The 18,021-nt window shown below is 39.1% G+C and overlaps 1 protein-coding gene across 3 annotated transcripts in view; it reads right to left on the reverse strand.

Moving 5' to 3' along the window:
• Positions 1–318: 318 nt before the first annotated feature.
• The window catches only part of LOC115798177 (integrin alpha-M-like), a 65,891-nt gene continuing 48,188 nt past the window's right edge, over positions 319–18,021 (reverse strand). For all 3 annotated transcript variants that reach the window (XM_030754929.1, XM_030754926.1, XM_030754927.1), the window contains exons 6-31: positions 17,856–17,970; positions 16,949–17,076; positions 16,689–16,834; positions 15,478–15,625; positions 11,235–11,385; positions 9,738–9,811; positions 9,445–9,562; positions 7,898–8,037; positions 7,636–7,782; positions 7,334–7,543; positions 7,091–7,224; positions 6,530–6,672; positions 6,268–6,422; positions 6,008–6,130; positions 4,207–4,280; positions 3,600–3,741; positions 3,412–3,510; positions 3,243–3,322; positions 3,069–3,155; positions 2,900–2,969; positions 2,709–2,807; positions 2,507–2,587; positions 2,280–2,390; positions 2,028–2,141; positions 1,840–1,950; positions 319–1,637 (exon numbers count right to left, since the gene is read on the reverse strand). In XM_030754929.1, the coding sequence (XP_030610789.1) occupies positions 1,527–1,637; positions 1,840–1,950; positions 2,028–2,141; positions 2,280–2,390; positions 2,507–2,587; positions 2,709–2,807; positions 2,900–2,969; positions 3,069–3,155; positions 3,243–3,322; positions 3,412–3,510; positions 3,600–3,741; positions 4,207–4,280; positions 6,008–6,130; positions 6,268–6,422; positions 6,530–6,672; positions 7,091–7,224; positions 7,334–7,543; positions 7,636–7,782; positions 7,898–8,037; positions 9,445–9,562; positions 9,738–9,811; positions 11,235–11,385; positions 15,478–15,625; positions 16,689–16,834; positions 16,949–17,076; positions 17,856–17,970 (3,111 nt within the window). In that variant the 3' untranslated portion in view covers positions 319–1,526. The remainder of the gene's footprint in view (positions 1,638–1,839; positions 1,951–2,027; positions 2,142–2,279; positions 2,391–2,506; positions 2,588–2,708; positions 2,808–2,899; positions 2,970–3,068; positions 3,156–3,242; positions 3,323–3,411; positions 3,511–3,599; positions 3,742–4,206; positions 4,281–6,007; positions 6,131–6,267; positions 6,423–6,529; positions 6,673–7,090; positions 7,225–7,333; positions 7,544–7,635; positions 7,783–7,897; positions 8,038–9,444; positions 9,563–9,737; positions 9,812–11,234; positions 11,386–15,477; positions 15,626–16,688; positions 16,835–16,948; positions 17,077–17,855; positions 17,971–18,021) is intronic.

Here is an 18,021-nt window from a genome sequence, read left to right on the forward strand (position 1 = left end):
CATTTCTGCCGCTTGTATTCACGATCTTATTCTTTCGGTCACTACCCAAAGCTCGTGACCATAGGTGAGGGTAGGAACGTAGATCGATCGATCTACGTTCAATCTATGAAAAAAAGTCATCTGAAACATAATACACACAGATCTTTGGTTTTTCTCTTTCTTGGTCCTAAATGCCTCACTCAGACGCAGACGCACACTGGCATTTCATTTCTACCCTAAATATTTCAACAGTCCCATAGGAGGATGCTGCAAGGAGGACTCCAAGAGGAAAACCACACAATCAAGCTCATTTCCTTACTTATTATACATGGTGTTTAATGGTTCCAGTTAATGCCACATTCCCCACACAAATGTTCTTCTGTGTTCTTTTTTTATAAACTGGTTATGCACTAACATGTTTAGTCTGTACACCACACTGCTGTTATCTGTCTAACTAAAAATGGGGAAAACGAGTCATGAAAGCAAAAATGAAATATGTTCCATGTACACACAATAAATAATAAGCATTGAAGTATGGATTTTTTTTAAGCAAAGTCACAACACAGCTTCCTGAATAAAGCAAGTCTTTATGTTTTTAAGCAAGCAAGTATGTATATGTATTGAATTTCAAGCATTTTACAATACATGATGGCATGAATGTTATGTTCAACAAACAACTTTTAAACAAGCTCTCTCCAATGTTTGCACATAAAGTCCTATTGCAAACACACTTTAAAGTTGCGACCATAATGCATCACAGGACTGGGTCAAAAATCACTTCCATCTGCTCAGGTACACTATATTGCCAAAAGTGTTCGCTCGCTCTGCCTTCACATGCATACGAAACTGAGTGACATCTCGTTCTTAATCACCAGAGTTTACTATGATGTCGGCCCACCCTTTGCAGCTATAATAGCTTCAACTCTTCTGGGAAGGCTTTCAACAAGGTTTAGGAGTGTTTATGGGAATTGTTGACCATTCTTTCAGAAGTGCATTTGTGAAGTGAAACACGGATGTTGGACGAGAAGGCCTCGCTCACAGTTTCCACTCTAATTCAAGTCAAAGGTGTTCTGTTGGGTTGGTTTTATACACCTGTGGCCATGAAAGTGATTGGAACACCTGAATTCACTGATTTGGATGAGTGATTGAATACTTCTGACAATATAAAGTAGTTCACTACATTTATTTTGAGCATCTTCTTGTGATGCTTTGCCTTAAGCAGATGACCGGTAATAGTATTTTTCTGCTCAGACAGCTTAAATCAAACACGTTTAAAAGGTACTTTGTAAAAAAATAATCTTCTTTAATATTTTAGTTTTATTTTGTCTTGAGGGTCCTGACCACCAGGTAGGAAGCTCGGTTATAGGTAATAGTGAATGAGTGAGTGAAGGAGTGATTTCAGACACAGCAACAGCTGTTTCTTGTTTACTGTATCAAATGCAGTAGCATGGACATTTCTGCACACTGTGTTCATTCCTAAAAGTATCAGGATTGTTTATAGCTTCCATATTAATTAAATGGCCAACTATGCACAAATATTATCTTTGTTATTCTGCTGGGGGTGCACCTTCATCAGTCCCTGCATCAGTCCCTGGATCTGGACTGCCTTCTGCATTTTCATTCATCATCTGATTGTATTTACTCTTGAAAAATCCAGCCTGGGAGTGCAAGAAATGAAAAAAAAACAAAACACAAAAATTCAGCAGTTGAGCATTAGAGTTGCAATAAAAGTGGATGAAAATAACCACATTATGTGAGCGAATATAATAACCTGTAAAGTTTTTCTCATAACTGGACTTGTTCTCTAATAACTTTTTAAGCTGAGTAATTAATTAAAAAAGTGTAAGAAGAGTCTTTCACCTTATACAGGCCAGCAGTGAGTAAAGCCAGTAAAGCCAACCCTCCCAGGGATCCTCCGACAATCGCTCTGGTGAAATCTGGTTTAGGATACACTTCTACCTCTGCCTCAATCTGAGAGATGAGGTGACAGAATATGGATGACATTCAAGCTCTTATAAATCAAACAAGAGAAAATAATGTGTAATCACCTTGCGAACTGGAGGATTGTTGTTGGACCCTGTTGAAAAGTAGATGTACTGGTTTTTGTCGTACTCCAGACTGGCTGTGCTGGTCAAGAGGAATTTGGCAGATTGAAGTCCAATCTAGGAAAAAAAAATATTCAGATGAGCCTGAATTTGTAGGAAAACTATTAAACCCAAAGATTTTAGCAGTTACATAGTTTATACTCAGGAACAGTTAAAAAATAATCTAGCATTTATCATAAACTTCCCATCAACTACCTGCTCTATCCATCGTGAACTGAGGTTGGCAGAGATTTCATACGTCCTGCTCTCCCGTATTCCCATGAATGTGTTGCACTTGAACACTCTGCACCTGGCTACAGAGCAGTCCTGTAGGAGATTTAAAAGAAGAGTGAATGTAACACAAGCTGTGATCCAATGTAAGCTGACTTTTTAAACATATTTTAGGTGAAATTTTAACACCTAAAGTTTGGGGGCATACTTACCACTACTTTATTTTTTTGTATCTGACGAATAAAATCTCTGATAGGTGATTCTTCACCATTTGATTTCTGACAGTCTGCGATCTGAAATACATTTCATTTATGGAATTTTGATTTGTCCTAATTTTAACACATCCATTCATCCATACCTAAGATTGAGCCATTTTTTAGAGTCAGCAGCTAAAACTTCTGACATATATTTTACCTGTAGACTGTTCAAATCCACCCAAATGTCTTTTTCACCGAGCTTCACTGGAACCCTGATCACCACAGTGAAATTAAGAGCTCTGATATCATTTGTAACCTAAAAGATGGGAAGAAAAGTAAAAGAAATCCAAGCATGAGAGTTAAGTTTAATTCACAAAATCACATGTCTTTGTATTCATTACATTTTACCTGGATAGATTGTTGGACTGGTTTCTGTAAATTATTCACCCCAAATGTGAAATTGTTGTAGCTGAGGGAGCTAAACAGACACATTTTAAACATGAAATTAATACCATGTAATAAAACATTAGTTAATGTCTACATGATTTATTTTGTTAAGAACAGAACAACAACACACCTTTCAAATGTCATAAAAATGCTGTATTTCACATCAATCGATTTCTTTTTGTAGAGTTCACTTGTAGCAGCATGCTCCTGATTTCCACTGAAAGAGAGAAGTGAAATTATTTGTACTGTATCTGCAGGCTTGTTGCTTAAATGAAGAGTACCTGCAACAAAGGAACAAGAGTACCTGGTGGCATTTGCAGTGACAAAAATCTTCCTCTCAAGCTGACTATTGGTGTCAACCCCATAGGACACAATGAAGGAAGCCTTAATTGAAGGAGAGAGATGAGAGTGACTGCTCTTTGCCTTTAAACTGTTCAGAAGTGAGAAAAGATCATTTGTCCAAAAAACCAAACCTTAGTTTTGCTTTTGAAAATTGGCTTGTCAATAGAGCAGTCTGTGCTTCCTCGTGATAAACCATCTTCACTGTCCAAGGAGTTGCACTCAATTCTTCCCTTTATTAGAAAACAAAATAACTGCTGGATGCATTGGGAGAGCAGCAGATCAGTGATGAACTGATACAGACTTGATCCTGATGCCTTACCTGCAGAATGGTGAACTTCCTGTAGGAGAGTCCAGCTGGGTAGGTGAGAATAACACGGCTGTTGTAGGAGTTTTCCCCTCTGTTCTCCACTGTGACTGTGACATCCAAAAGCTCATCAATGCCCACTTTAACCTCTGAGGATCTGGCAGAATATGAAGGAGGAGAATAGAAGGAGAAGAAAACAAGTCATACAAATGTTACATGATGCAAAATTTTGATGAACCATATTATTATTCAGCTCAACTAACATGCTGCTGCTCAGTGAGAAGGTATTTTTGCCATCTTATTTCACTGAGCTATGCTATCATTTGCTGACTAGCATAAAATACAACAAACTACTAAAGGTGTCATCAATTTTATTAATATTAGTGATGGCGTATTATGTAGTGTTAAGCAACACATTTGAAGAAAAATTTATTTTTTCAAGTTCTCTTTTCTTCTTCCCTTCAAATTGCAGTTTGAAATACAAAATATTATAGATTAAATAATAAACTGTGCATAAATATCTGAGTCTTTTATTCCATGATCACTTTTACTGTACAAGCCCTTAAGTCTAACAGGTTACCAGACGCACGAGCAAACCTTAAGTTTTGTAACTGAGTCTCACCTGGTGAAGCTGAAATCTACCTTCAGGTTGTCAACACATTTGTTGTCAGTGCCGCAGTTGATCTCAAAACCTAACTGCAAAAGAGAGAACGATGGAAAAAGTTTTTTTTTTTTATCCATTAATCACAGACTAAATGAAACATTGTATAGGTGTCAATTTTATTTTATTATTTTGCACATTTGATTACACAAACTCTACAGTCTTTTATGGCAGTAAAAACAATTAATTTAATTAATTTAGAATTCTTTCCAAAGTTGAAGTTTGTCATTACTGTGGATTCAGCTGAGAACTGCGCACTGTTAAAAACAGTGATGTCAGTAACGCGCTACTTAGTAACTCGTTACTCTAATCTGACTACTTTTTCTCGGTAAGGAGTAATCTAACGCGTTACTATTTGCAGTCCAGTAATCAGATTAAAGTTACTTATCCAAGTCACTGTGCGTTACTTTTTTGCATTTTCCTCAGTACAAAGATATATTTTTGCTTTCTTCTTGCATCTCGGGTAATGACGTCTGGCAGATGCGACAGTTAAATCCCGTTTTCAGCATGAGGACAATAACAGCACAGCGACACAAATGTAAACAATGCAGGGAGGAGAGAGATGCGCGTTTTCCAGCTGAAATACAGACACTATAGTGAGTCTGTGTCAGCTAAAGATGACAACATCAAGGTTAGCTGTGCACTTTGTGCTGGCGACAAAGTGCTATCTAGCTTCAAAAACACTACGTCAGACATGAAGTAACATCTGGAGTCACGGCGCAGTCAAACTTACAGAGCGAGTCGCAACAGTGGCGAAGCAGAGCTGCGGCTAATGCAGGAGCCCCCCAGCACCCAAGTGGGGGAGAGCTGAAGAAGTTGAAAAGCCCTCTACTATAGTATGTAGTAGAGGCTGGTATTGTGCCAAAAAGTGATCGTCTGCCAAACAGCAATTTTCGGTATTTGCCAAAAAAAATAAATGAATAAAAATCATTGCCAGTATTTAAACGGCTGTAAATGACTTGTTGACCTATAATCTGTGAAGTATATATCAAACACATCTCTCATGAATGATATCAGGTGATTCATGACCACTCAAACTGAGTGGTAGATGCTCCACTCAGTTTTTGGCAAAGTGATTTTTACATATTCGTTTTTTTTTTTTTTTCCAAGGTAAAAACGGTCTGACATTAAAAATATCTTTTTAAACAGAAATCTGGCTCAGAGGCTGCAGAAATCACAACAAATATAACATCACAGTTATATAAAGATATTTGAAGTGGCCAAGCCACTCATAAATCATGTTGACTGCACTCAGTTTAGCAATATAAGCAAAGACATTACACATAAAAGCACACAGAAACATCTGAATCACTTTATCACAGACGATCACTTTTGGCACAAGACCGGCAGCTGTTGAAAGTAACTAATAAAGTAACTAGTAATCTAACTTAGTTACTTCTAAAATTAAGTAATCAGTAAAGTAACTAAGTTACTTTTTAAAGGAGTAATCAGTAATCAGTAGTCGGACTACTTTTTCAAGGTAACTATACCATCACTGGTTAAAAACAAAGTTACATGGGAAGTAAAGGTAAAAGTAGAAAACTATAAAGTCTGCATTCATTGTAGGGAGATGCCACTGCAGTATGGGGCCTCACTGACTTCCAGTACATCAGTGGAAGTCTCTCCAATAGGTATTGGTCAATTCCATGCCAATAATGAAATGAATTCAGAAAATTTAAGGGCAAAGCTAAAGTTGCTCTCATAAAATCATAAAGAATAGACTAAGTTATTCAGTTAATAAGGTTTTTAAATGGTTACTTACAGGATAAGTGGTTGTTTGAGCCTGTGGGGCGAGACTTGGCCTGAGATTTGTGTTTGAGGGCAAACCACCAAATGTGAATTTGAGCTCATTGGAAAGCGCACTGAGAGCATCTTCTGGACAGGCCTGCAAGAAAAGAGCAGTGTTAGGCTTCAATTCAGTGTTGGAGGATTCTTAAAAATAAAATTGATTAAAAAAAATCTTTTGTTTAATGAGTTGAACCTTTGTTGGTTGCAGTACTTTTTTCTGATGTTAGGTTTTACCTCAATATGGAATGTCAGAGTTAAACACTTTTTTTCCCCCAAGTCAACAGTAACTGATCCAGACTGCTCTCGTTGTTTCCCACTGATGTAAGCTCGGCTGTTTGGAGGTTTGCGAGTGGCATCCAGTGTTAAAATATAATTAATCCTTGCTTGAGCTGCAATAAATACATTTTAACTTAAGTATTACAAATGTACATACACTAAAAAAAATGAACTGATGCAGTGGCTTTGTAGTTTAGAAAAAGTGGGCAGAATGATGAACCTGTGTTGACTGTAGACACTCTGTTCATGGTAAAGCAGATTGTAGCTGTGTTCTCCAATGGTTTTGAGCAGTCTACATTCTGAGTAGGAATTTGCTTTGGGCTGAATGACACCTCAGCTTCTACCATCACTATGGGTCTTGATCTGGAAAGTAGGAAAATGTATGTGAACAACATTTGGATTTTTAATTTTGGTGTTCTGACCCAAATTAGTAACAAGGCTTCCCAACAATGTAATCTTTCCCATGTTCTACCAACATTCTACAATTTATAAATTCCACCATTTATGATCGACTTAATGCTATTTTATATAAAAATGTATGTATTGTTCTATTATTGTAGGGTCTTTACCCACAATACAAAGCGCCTTGAGGCGACAGTTTGTTGTGATTTGGCGCTATATAAATAAAATTGAATTGAATTGAATTGAATTCTATAACAATGACCTTTCAAATTGACCTAAACTTTTAACCAGTACCGCATTCATCAAAGTTGCACTTCAACAAAAACAGTAGAACTGCCAGAGATCATAATAATGCATGACTGGACTATCTTGAACTTACCTCAGTAAGACAACTTTGCCCTTTGAACCCACCGCTAAGTCAGGCAGTTTATCACCACTCTGGTCAAACGATGATTGACTGATTGATAAGCCAAAGAACTTCAGTCCTGACTGAACCTCAGAGCCAGTAATTCTCTGTGTACAGGGAAATACTTTTATTTAATCAAATTGCAGATTGTATAGATATTGATGTTACATGACAGATGTATTTAGTCATATTTGTAAACTCTTCGATGTTGTGTACCTGTGAGTAAGTAGGACTGATTCTTCTTCCTTCTCCATGGAATATGTAGATGCTGCCTTCACCATCATTCTCCAAAGGTGCTCCAACTGCCAAATCCCTGAATCCATCTGAGTTTAGATCAGGCAGCACAGCAAGAGAAGAGCCAAACCTTCCTTTGACAGCTGCACGTCCTCTGAGTATTAATGGTTCATTAAAATTACACTCAACAAACTAAAAGGATAAAAGGAGAGCAAATCTTTAATAATTATTAAAATGTAGACAAACTGATTCATTTCACCGCAGTAGATCAAACTGTGATTTACCAAACCAGTTAGTCTGCAAACATAAACTCTTCCCTCTCCATCAGGCTCCATGTGCATTGGGGCAGATATGAAGATTAGATCAGTGATGGCATCATTATTTAAGTCCATGGCACACACCTCTGCCCCGAAATATTCACCAGTCTGATACTGTGTAAGCAACAAATTATTAATGAAAAGAATCACAAAATAAGTTTTTATTTGAGAAAATAATTTATATAAAGTTTACAATGTCATTCAGATCTGTCGTACTGTAAATATATACCTGTGATGAAAAGGGTTCAATCTTTTGATTTTCAACACTTTGTCTGTTAACAGCGACCACAACTCCTCTGTGTTTATATCTTGGAGCACCAACAATTGTCAGAGAGTCACTTTGGGTTTTAGCAATTGCCATGGAGTAACCTAGAATTTAGGTGGGCAAAAGGCAGATTAAGACTCTTTATTTCTTCCTCACAACTGTGTCCATTTTTCAAACTCATCAACTTGTTTAGGTGAAAGAGTTGCAGCAGAGCTGTGTATGTACAGTGCTGTGAAAATGTATTTTGGGTCTACACCAAACATGAATTTTTTTTTTCAAGTTTTTCAGAGAAAACACACAAAAAGGACCAAAATACTAAAAACATGATGATTTAAGCTAAAAAAAAAAAAAAAAAAAAAAAAAAGAAAATATCAAAATGTTTTATTAAACTTTATTTTAGGAAGTTGATGATATTTTAATATTAGACAAAGATCATTAAATAAGTAAAGATAAGTAAATACAAAATGCAGTTTTTAAATGATGGTTTTATTTATTAAGGGAAACAAGCTGTTCAAACCTTTGGGACCTTGTGTGGAAAAGTAATTGCCCCCTAAATCTAATAACTGGTTGTGCCACCGTTGGCAGCAAGAACTGCAATCAAGCATTTGCAATCTGTCAGTGAGTCTTTCACATCACTGTGGAGGAATGTTGACCCACTCTTTTTTGCATAATTGTTCTTATTTAGCCACACAGGACGGTTTGGCTTGTTTAAGCCAAAGCATCTCATCAGGTTTAAGCCCAGACTTTGCCTAGAAACCTTTTTTTTTCTTCTTTTTTTCAAGTCATTGAGCGTTGGACTTGCTGTTGTGTATCCAATCATTGTCCTGTTGTATAACCCAAGTGTGCTTGAGCTTCAGGGCACAAACTGATGGCTGGACATTCTCCTTCAGGATTTTCTGGTAGAGAGCAGAATTCATGGGTCCATCAATTATGGCAAGTCATCCAGGTCCTGAAGCAGCAAAGCAGCCCGGTCTCTTTCTTATTGTTGAATCATGAACACAGACCTCAACTGCAACAATTGAGTTATTTAGATGGTGTTGTGGGTCCTTTTGTGACCTCCTGGATGAGTCATTAATTCACTCTTGGACTAATTTAGCCAGTTGGTCAGCCACTCCTTGGAAGGTCCACAAGTTTTCTCCATTTGGGGATAATGACTCACCAAGGTTTGCTGAAGTCTCAAAGCATTTGAAATGGGTTTATATTCAGATTTTCCTTCGAGACTGATAGATGTCAATTAATTTATTTCCCATCAATTATTTGGCTTCTTCAGATCGTGGCATGATGTGTTGCTTTTTGAGATTTTTTTTTAGCCTACTTCAATTTGTCAAACAGGCTTATTTAAAAACTGCATTTTTCTATGTACTTGGGTTATTTTTGTCTAATATTAAATTGATGATTTGAAACATGTAACTGTGACAAATATGGGGGAAAAAATCAGGAAGCAGGCAGATACTTTTCACAGTATATGATTATGTGTTTAAGTTAGATTGTTAAAAGTGTAATATTCTTACCAAGATAACTGTCAGGCTCCAAAGACACATCCTCATATGTCTTCACCTTCTGGCCCCTTGTGTACTGCACGTAGCCTCCCTTCCACTGGTTTGCACCAACAATAGACATTTGAATTCCCTACAGTGTAGACAGAAAATACATTTTATATACAATTTATTTTACATTTTAAATCTGGACTGTGTTCAACTGTATAACTGTCTTTCAGCTTGTATTTAATAAAAAGTGCAGCACAGGCACGTGTGAATCTTTCTATGACTGGACTGTGTGGTGAGTTTCTGGTAGTTTTAATGACCTCAGGCACAAAAGCTGCACTGAATCCTTCCTGAGACATTTCCATTTTCAGTGACTCTCCACCGCTTTGAGATCCTGTAACGTAAAGGGAAAAGATAGCCAATGCAACAAATTCTACTTTACAAGTTCATTCTTTGATTATGCTTCAAGAAGTCATTTAAGTTTGTTTTTTTGCTGTTAATTTAAAAGTGCCTGATAGTTAATTGTTCATTTCATTAATGTAATAATCTTCTCTGAAACCAATTAAGACTTTCCTTGGTTTTGTTTTTGAGATCATCATCTTCCTGAAATGTCCACCCTTATTCCATCTTTATCATCCTGGTACATGGCAGCAGATATCAAGAATGTCTCAGTACATTTTTCCATTCATCCTTCCTTCAGTTATAAGAAGCGTACCCATGCCGTATGCTGGAAAATAGCCCATGATGTTCCCATCTCCAAACTTCACTGCTGGTATAGTGTTTTTTGGGCGCCTTTTGACCTCCAAACATGGTGAGTATTATCACATCCAAAGAGTTCAACTTTGATCTCAACCTCTCAGTATTTCACAGGCTTGTCTAATTGTTGTTCAGCAATCTTTAAATGCATTTCAGCATGCTTTTTCTTCAGCAGTGGAGTCTTGCGTGGTGAATGTGCATACAGGCCACGGCGGTTGAGTGTACTACTTATTGTTTTCTTTGAAACAATTGTACCTGCTGATTCCAGGTCTTTCTGCAGCTCTCCACAAGTGGTCCTTGGCTCTTGGACAGCTCGTCTGATAATTATTTTCACTTCTGTGTCTGAAATCTTGCAGAGAGCACCTGGTTGTGGCCGGTTAATGGTGAAATAATGTTCTTTCCACTTCTGAATTATGGCTCCAAAACAACATTGTTGGAACCTTCATTAGTTTAGAAATTCATCTCAAACCAATGCCATCAGTATGGTTTGCAACAATAACAGTCTTGAGATAGGTCACTGGTTTTATCATGAGATTTTTCTTGTTTAATACCTTGGTAATAAGACACCTTTTTATAGGCCAGCAATTGGGACTGAACCAGCTCATATGTGGGAGGATTGCTTTCTAATTACTGATAGATTTCAGCAGATGACATGAAGTTCCATGCCTTTTTGCCAATCCCTTTCTATATGTGTTCAATACTTTTTCCTCGTGTCATTTCCCATTATTACACATTATTTATGGACATCTATGGTTTGATTTCTTTGCACGTGTGGATTGGATGGGTTGTTATAGACATCTGGTGCAAATTTCATGTTAATAGCACCTTTAGAAATATATTTACTTAGAAAATTGGTGATGTGTTCTTACTTTACCCACTGTAAATCTCTTTGTGGTTGATTTAGGAAGGGCATCTGCTGCTGCCTTATTCACGTTTGTTTGTTTTTTGAAACCCATGAGAATAAGAGAGCAGCAGAAAGTAATATTTAACATGTAAGAATTGTAATTTTTAGAACCTTAACAGAAAATTTAACAGCTGGAACAATAAATTTATGTTTGTACCTTCTATGGAAAATATTTTGTCCTGCAGATTCTCGCTTATTCTTTCAAGTGCGTTGAAGCTATCCACTCGAAACACGTGTTTGTCTGAGGGAGACGATGCAATGGTGTCCAGTTCTTGCTTTGCTGCAGGTGAAGTAAATGCATTCCCCACCTAGAGTTGTTGAAAAATTATTTTTGACTTCTTATACTGTGCAAAATGATTTTCTTAAATTACAGTCCATAAACCTAAGCTTTTCAACCCATTTATAACACGATTTACATGTAAGTTTTAATACAGTCTAAGTGAATAGAACACAAATCCACAAAATAGTTATCTCATGCAATCAAAATAGTTATCTCATGCAATCCAATTCCTCAAGATGGCGGCGCGCACAGACGCAGCGGCTCACGGCTCTTCCTTTTGGTGCTCTTTTTTGTACTTTTTGTATTTCATATTTGTTAGTTTTGGTGCATTTGTCTCTGCAAACAACTGCTACACACGCCAGGATCTTGTGGACATTGGCTACCGGCACAAGATATCAGTATCGAGTGATTTTCACTACACTCATAACATCCCAGACAACATAGCGAGACCGCCGGGTGCTCCGTGGATTGTTATCGGGTCTGGAAGGCGCCGACGACGGCGGAGGGAGAGGAAGCAGAAGCGAGGCTGCAGGTCCGGCTTTATGCTGAAGCTGAAATGCCAACCACACAGACCTCCTCTGCCGAGCCTGTATCTCTCCAACGCCAGGTCCATGGTAAATAAAACAGAGAACCTAGAGTTAGAGCTGGCTGTAAATCGCTATGTTCATGACTGCTGTGTAATGATTATCACCGAGACCTGGTTAAACCCGCAGATTCCCGATGCTAGTGTGCAGCTAGCAGGCCGCACTCTGCTACGCGGAGATCGGACCAAGGACTCCGGTAAGAGCCGGGGAAGGTTGTCTCTGTATTTACGTGCATGAGGACTGATGTAACAACGGAACAATCATAGACAAACATTGTTCCCAGACCTCGAGTACATGTCTGTAAGATGTCGGCCTTTTTTTCTACCCAGAGAGCTAACAGTAGTGATCGTCACAGCTGTGTATATAGCTCCCGATGCTAACGTTAGCATGGCGCTGGCTCTCCTGCTGAACGCCATTAACGAACAGCAGCGGGTCCACCCCGACGGTTTTCTTATTATCGCGGGAGACTTTAACAAGGCCAACTTAAAGACTGTACTCCCGAAATTCCACCAACATGTCAAATGTTCTACAAGAGGGGAGAACACTCTTGACCATGTTTACTCCAACATTAAGCACGCTTACAGAGCCAAACCCCTCCCCCACCTCGGCCAGTCCGACCATCTTTCCCTGCTGCTCACCCCAGCATACACCCCCCTCAGACGGAGAGCCAGGCCTACTGTAAAAACCATTACAACCTGGCCTGAAAACGCACTCTCCGACCTACAGGACTGCTTTGCATACACAGACTGGGACTTATTCGAACACAAGGACCTAGAAACATTCACAGGGACGGTACTGGACTACATTAAGTTCTGTATCGGAAATGTGACTGTTAGCAAAAACATCCGGGTTTTCCCTAACCAGAATCCCTGGATGAACAGCCAGGTCCATTCACTCCTCAAAACCCGTGATGCTGCCTTCAGGTCAGGCGACAGAGCTCTGTACAGTGCTGCTCGAGCTGACCTGAAAAGAGGAATTAAAAAAGCCAAGACGGACTACAGGAGGAGAATAGAGTCCCATCTGTCCAGCAATAACACACGGGAGGTGTGGCAGGGCATTCAGAACATCACAAACTTCAGAGGCTGTGATGTGACTGCAGGAGACCTGAGTGTGTCACTAGCAGAGGAACTTAACTGTTTCTTTGCTCGCTTTGAGACACCTCAGGACCACCCATCTGCTCCAGTCCTGCCCCCCCACTAGGCTGCACCCCACTCACTGTCCAGGAGCATGAGGTATGGCGCGTGCTCCTGGCAGTGAACCCCAGGAAGGCTGCCGGACCAGACGGAGTACCTGGCAAGGTGATCAGAGCGTGTGCCCACCAGCTCACCCTGATTCTCACCAGGATTTTCAACCTCTCCCTGGCCCAAGCAGTCATCCCCCCCTGCCTAAAAACAGCCACAATCATCCCCGTGCCCAAAAGGTCATCTGTCACCAGCCTAAATGATTACCGCCCTGTGGCCCTCACACCGGTAATCATGAAGTGCTTTGAGAGGCTGGTTCTCCAGCACATCAAAGACCATCTGCCCCCCACTTTCGACACCCATCAGTTTGCATATCGTGCAAACAGATCCACAGAGGACGCCATCGCTGTAGCTCTCCACTCTGTGTTGAGCCACTTGGAGCAGCAGCAGAGCTACGCTCGCATGCTCTTTGTGGATTACAGCTCAGCGTTCAACACAATCATCCCGGACATTCTCACCACCAAACTGCACACCCTGGGCCTCCCCCCTCTCACATGTTCCTGGATCAAGGTCTTCTTAACCAACCGGCCCCAGACTGTGAGACTTGGCCCCCATCTCTCCTCCACCCGCACACTGAGCACTGGCTCCCCACAGGGCTGTGTGCTGAGCCCCCTCCTTTACTGCCTCTACACCCATGACTGCAGTCTGCTCCACAATAACAACCTCATCGTCAAATTTGCTGACGACACCACAGTGGTCGGACTCATCTCAAAGGGAGATGAGGCAGCTTACAGAGAGGAGGTCCTGAAGTTGACAGCCTGGTGTTCAGAGAACAACCTGGTACTGAACACCATGAAAACCAAAGAGATCATCATCGACTTCAGGAAGCACAGGACTGACCCAGCTCCCCTCTACATCAACGGCGAGCGCGTGGAGAGGGTCCACACCTTCAGGTTTCTTGGTGTCCTCATCTCTGCTGATCTTTCTTGGTCAGATAACATCACAGCTGTTATCAAGAAGGCTCAGCAGCGACTTCACTTCCTGAGGGTCCTCAGGAAGAACAACTTGGACTCAAACCTGCTGCTGACCTTCTACCGCTCATCCATTGAGAGCCTGCTGACCTACTGTATCACAGTATGGTACGGCAGCTGCACTGAGGCAGACAGGGTCAGGCTTCAGAGGGTAGTCAAGACAGCACAAAGAATCGTTGGCTGCCCTCTCCCCTCCCTGATGGACATCTACACCTTCCGCTGCATCAGCAGAGCCAGGAACATCATCAAGGACAGCTCACACCCTGGCTTTGACCTGTTTGACCTGCTGCCCTCTGGCAGGCGCTACAGGTGCATCAAAGCCAGAACAAACAGACTCAAGAACAGTTTCTTCGCCAGAGCAATCACCACCCTGAACTCACACACTCACCCACCGTAACTGTGCAACACCCACATCTCTGTGCAATATTAGATTATTCATACTGAACAATATCTAACATTCCTATATTGGTAATATCCAGTATTCATTCACTAGTGCAATATTCATCATCTTCATTTTTATATGTACAGTATGCACTTATTTACTTTTCTTACAATGTACAGATGCACCAATGTATGTATATTTTTTTATACATTCTATTTTTTGTATATTTTATACATTGTTTATTTTCTGTATATTTCTTGATTATACTAGATTATAATATTTTTATTTTTTATTTTAGAGAATTTGATTTTCTATTGCATGGCACTGAACAGGAGTGGCCCTCCTATCTCATTGTACATCCTGTATAATGACAATAAAAGGCATTCTATTCTATTCTATTCTATTCTATTCAATCGTTTTGTCTGTTTTCCTTTTTTTTTCCTGAACTGGTTGCATTTGCATTACCCACTCAGCCCATCAATGTTTCCATCAATAATTCTTCTTTGACATTTATTTAAGAAACCTCTTTTCAAGTTTGCATAGGCTTAGATTTAATTAATTTCATTATATGGACAACGGTGTATATATGAAAGTGTGGCAAATATATAGTCACACCTGTGGATCTTTGAATTCAAGTGTTTCTAGTCTCATTGCCACAGGCATAAAAAAAAAATCAATCACCTAGCTATGCAGTCTCCCTTTACAAATATTTGTGAAAGAATGAGTCATTCTAAAGAGATCACTGAATTTGAGTGTGGTACTGTATTCCATGATTGACTGCAAGTGTTATTATTCCAAAATAATAGAGGTTTACTGAGTGGGTGAGCCAGTACTTTTCTCCAGATAGTGCAGCATCATGTGACGGAAGTCTGACAACTGAGCAAAACACACCATTAGTATGAAACTCAAAATTTTGCAAGTTTAAATAACAGAAGTACTTACCCCAATAGCAAATCGAACAATCTTTTTACTCTCTGCTAGTTTCACTGCAGGTCCCAGATCCTTCCGGTCATGGGATTCTCCATCAGTAATTACTATCAAGACCTTCTTCACATTTGGTCTGGAACCTCTTTGTATGAAAACATTTTCCCTGTAAAATCAAGAAAACAAAAGTCTAATGTCAACACATCTTTTTACAGTGCATCTTGTGTTCATAGGGTCAATTGCATGATTGGTTAGACTTTTGTACTGTGCAAAACTAGCAAATACAAATATTATTTTTTGCAAATTTAGCTCTGCCAGTATTCGAAATTAGATTTGGTGTGGGTCATCTCATCCACTCTGTAGAATACTTCAAAACATCAGAGCTTTTTTAAAATTATCTTTCCTTTTTCACTGCTCATGTCTTACATAACAATGTTCAAGCTGAGTGCATTCATTCGAATTAGAATTTGGATTGAAATAAAGTTTGTACTCTCATGTAATAATATTATTTTATTATTACATTAATATAGCACAAGGTTCAGTTAGCTTTGCACAAAATAGCTGGTAGAAATGTCCTTCAAAGAGATACTTTTACTTTCTTACTTAGAGTACATTTCGGAGCCCGTACATTTTCACTTTTACTTGAGTAAAGAAGTTGAATTAGTACTTTAACTTTTACCAGAGTATTTTTTAACACAAATAACTGTACTTCTACTTAAGTACAGAATATTTGTACTTCTGCCACCTCTGGGAATGAAACATGAAGTTCAGACAATAAGTTAACCATTTTAAATCTCTTCTTAAGACCCACTTACTGTGCTGGTTGTGTTCCAGGGTCGGTGCTGGCTTTTGGGGGGGGGGGGGGTAGTTGGTGAACCACTGTGTAGTAGTTGGTGAACCACTGTGTTTTTCTACTTGTGTTATGTCCTCCTATTCTGTTCTCCTATTTCTCCCCCTTTTCTATTTTTCTTTCTAGCTATTTTTTCCCTGGCTGTCAGCTCTGGCATTGCCAAATTACACATGCACTCATGTGAATAATAATATAAATAAATAAACTTAAAAGAAGAACACTAACTAGAGGAGCCTAATTTATAGAGCTGATCTTGGAAAAGCAAATATGTTTGGCACAACAGTGCACTCAGATCATGATTCTGATTGCAAAAGCTGCCAGAAAAGACAGGCTAATATATAAAATTGTAATGCTTCAGTAATATCATTGCATCCCTTACACAACATGTTTGATGGCCTTAGCTGTGTAAGTAGTTTGCCTCTGTTGATTGATCCCATCGATGGTAGTCTCCATTGATCCAGATGAGGAAAATGTCATAAAATAAAAATGTACCTGCGGTGACCTGGAGAACTGGGTAACAGAAAACTTAAAAAAAAAAAAAAAGGAGATTAAAAAAACATAAAACAAAAAGGAAATGAAAATGTAACTCGTTTATGTCTGTGGTATGATTTCACTCACAGAGGGACTACAGTGTCTCACCTGTGCATCACTTGAGAGAAATGGCCGGATTAAATTTTTCACAAACATCTTCATTGTTTGAAAATCAGTACGAGATACACTGCCTGAACCATCCAACAGGAAGGCGATGTCTGCTTGCAGCGGGCACTCTATTAAAGAAATTGATTAAAATTTTTGTTAATTTTTAAGGGTTTATTTTAAAACTTTTCCTTGCATTTATACCTTACAGGCAAAAGGACTCTGGGCCTCTCAGTACATGAACTATGAACACCACAGACTTACAAACTTTTTTTTAATGTCCTCTTGAAACAAGAATGCATTTATTTGGTGAATACAGTCTATTTAACCCAGTCTTATTGTTCATGCTTATTTGACTGCTTATAGAGATTTTAGTAAAGTTTATATAAAATATCTAGAGATATTCTTATGATTTTTTGCATTAATTTTGAATTACTTAAGAAACTCCCTTCTCTGGTTTTCAGTGTTGTGTACAGTAATCACATTACATTTTTCAGTAATGTAACAACTACCAAATGCATTACTAAATGCAGTTATCACATTACAGTTACAATTATGTTGTTATTTGCCAATAACCAGTTACAATGGTTATTCAGTTATCTGCATGAGGGACTATAGAAAAAACAAGCGTGCCCTTTTCTTTGTGTGCACTGGGCTACAATCATTGACAGTAAGGAGTTTCAGTGTTGATGACACAGAGTAAGGCCAAGTCACTCCAGAAAAGCTTCCAGAGGCTCAGTAAAACTTCCCTCCACATCAGGTAGGTGTGTGTGTGTGTGTGTGTGTGTGTGTGTGTGTGTGTGTGTGTGTGTGTGTGTGTGTGTGTGTGTGTGTGTGTGTGTGTGTGTGTGAGAAAAAGAGTGTGTGAGGATATTATCAAACCTTTTTCACAAACTCTTTTTACTGTTACCTTGAAGAGAAGAAGGCATGGCTTGTCCAAATCTATTGTCACGATCCATCTCAAAGCACACACCATTGTACATGGTGATACTTTTGCAGTCCTTTGGAATGGTTGGACCACACACCTGAGAGCAAACAAAGTCAAACTGTCAAGGCTGATTATTTCCCTGTGATTT

The sequence above is a fragment of the Archocentrus centrarchus genome, chromosome 19 (genome assembly GCF_007364275.1).
Source record: "Archocentrus centrarchus isolate MPI-CPG fArcCen1 chromosome 19, fArcCen1, whole genome shotgun sequence".
In the NCBI taxonomy this organism is placed as follows: Eukaryota; Metazoa; Chordata; class Actinopteri; order Cichliformes; family Cichlidae; genus Archocentrus; species Archocentrus centrarchus.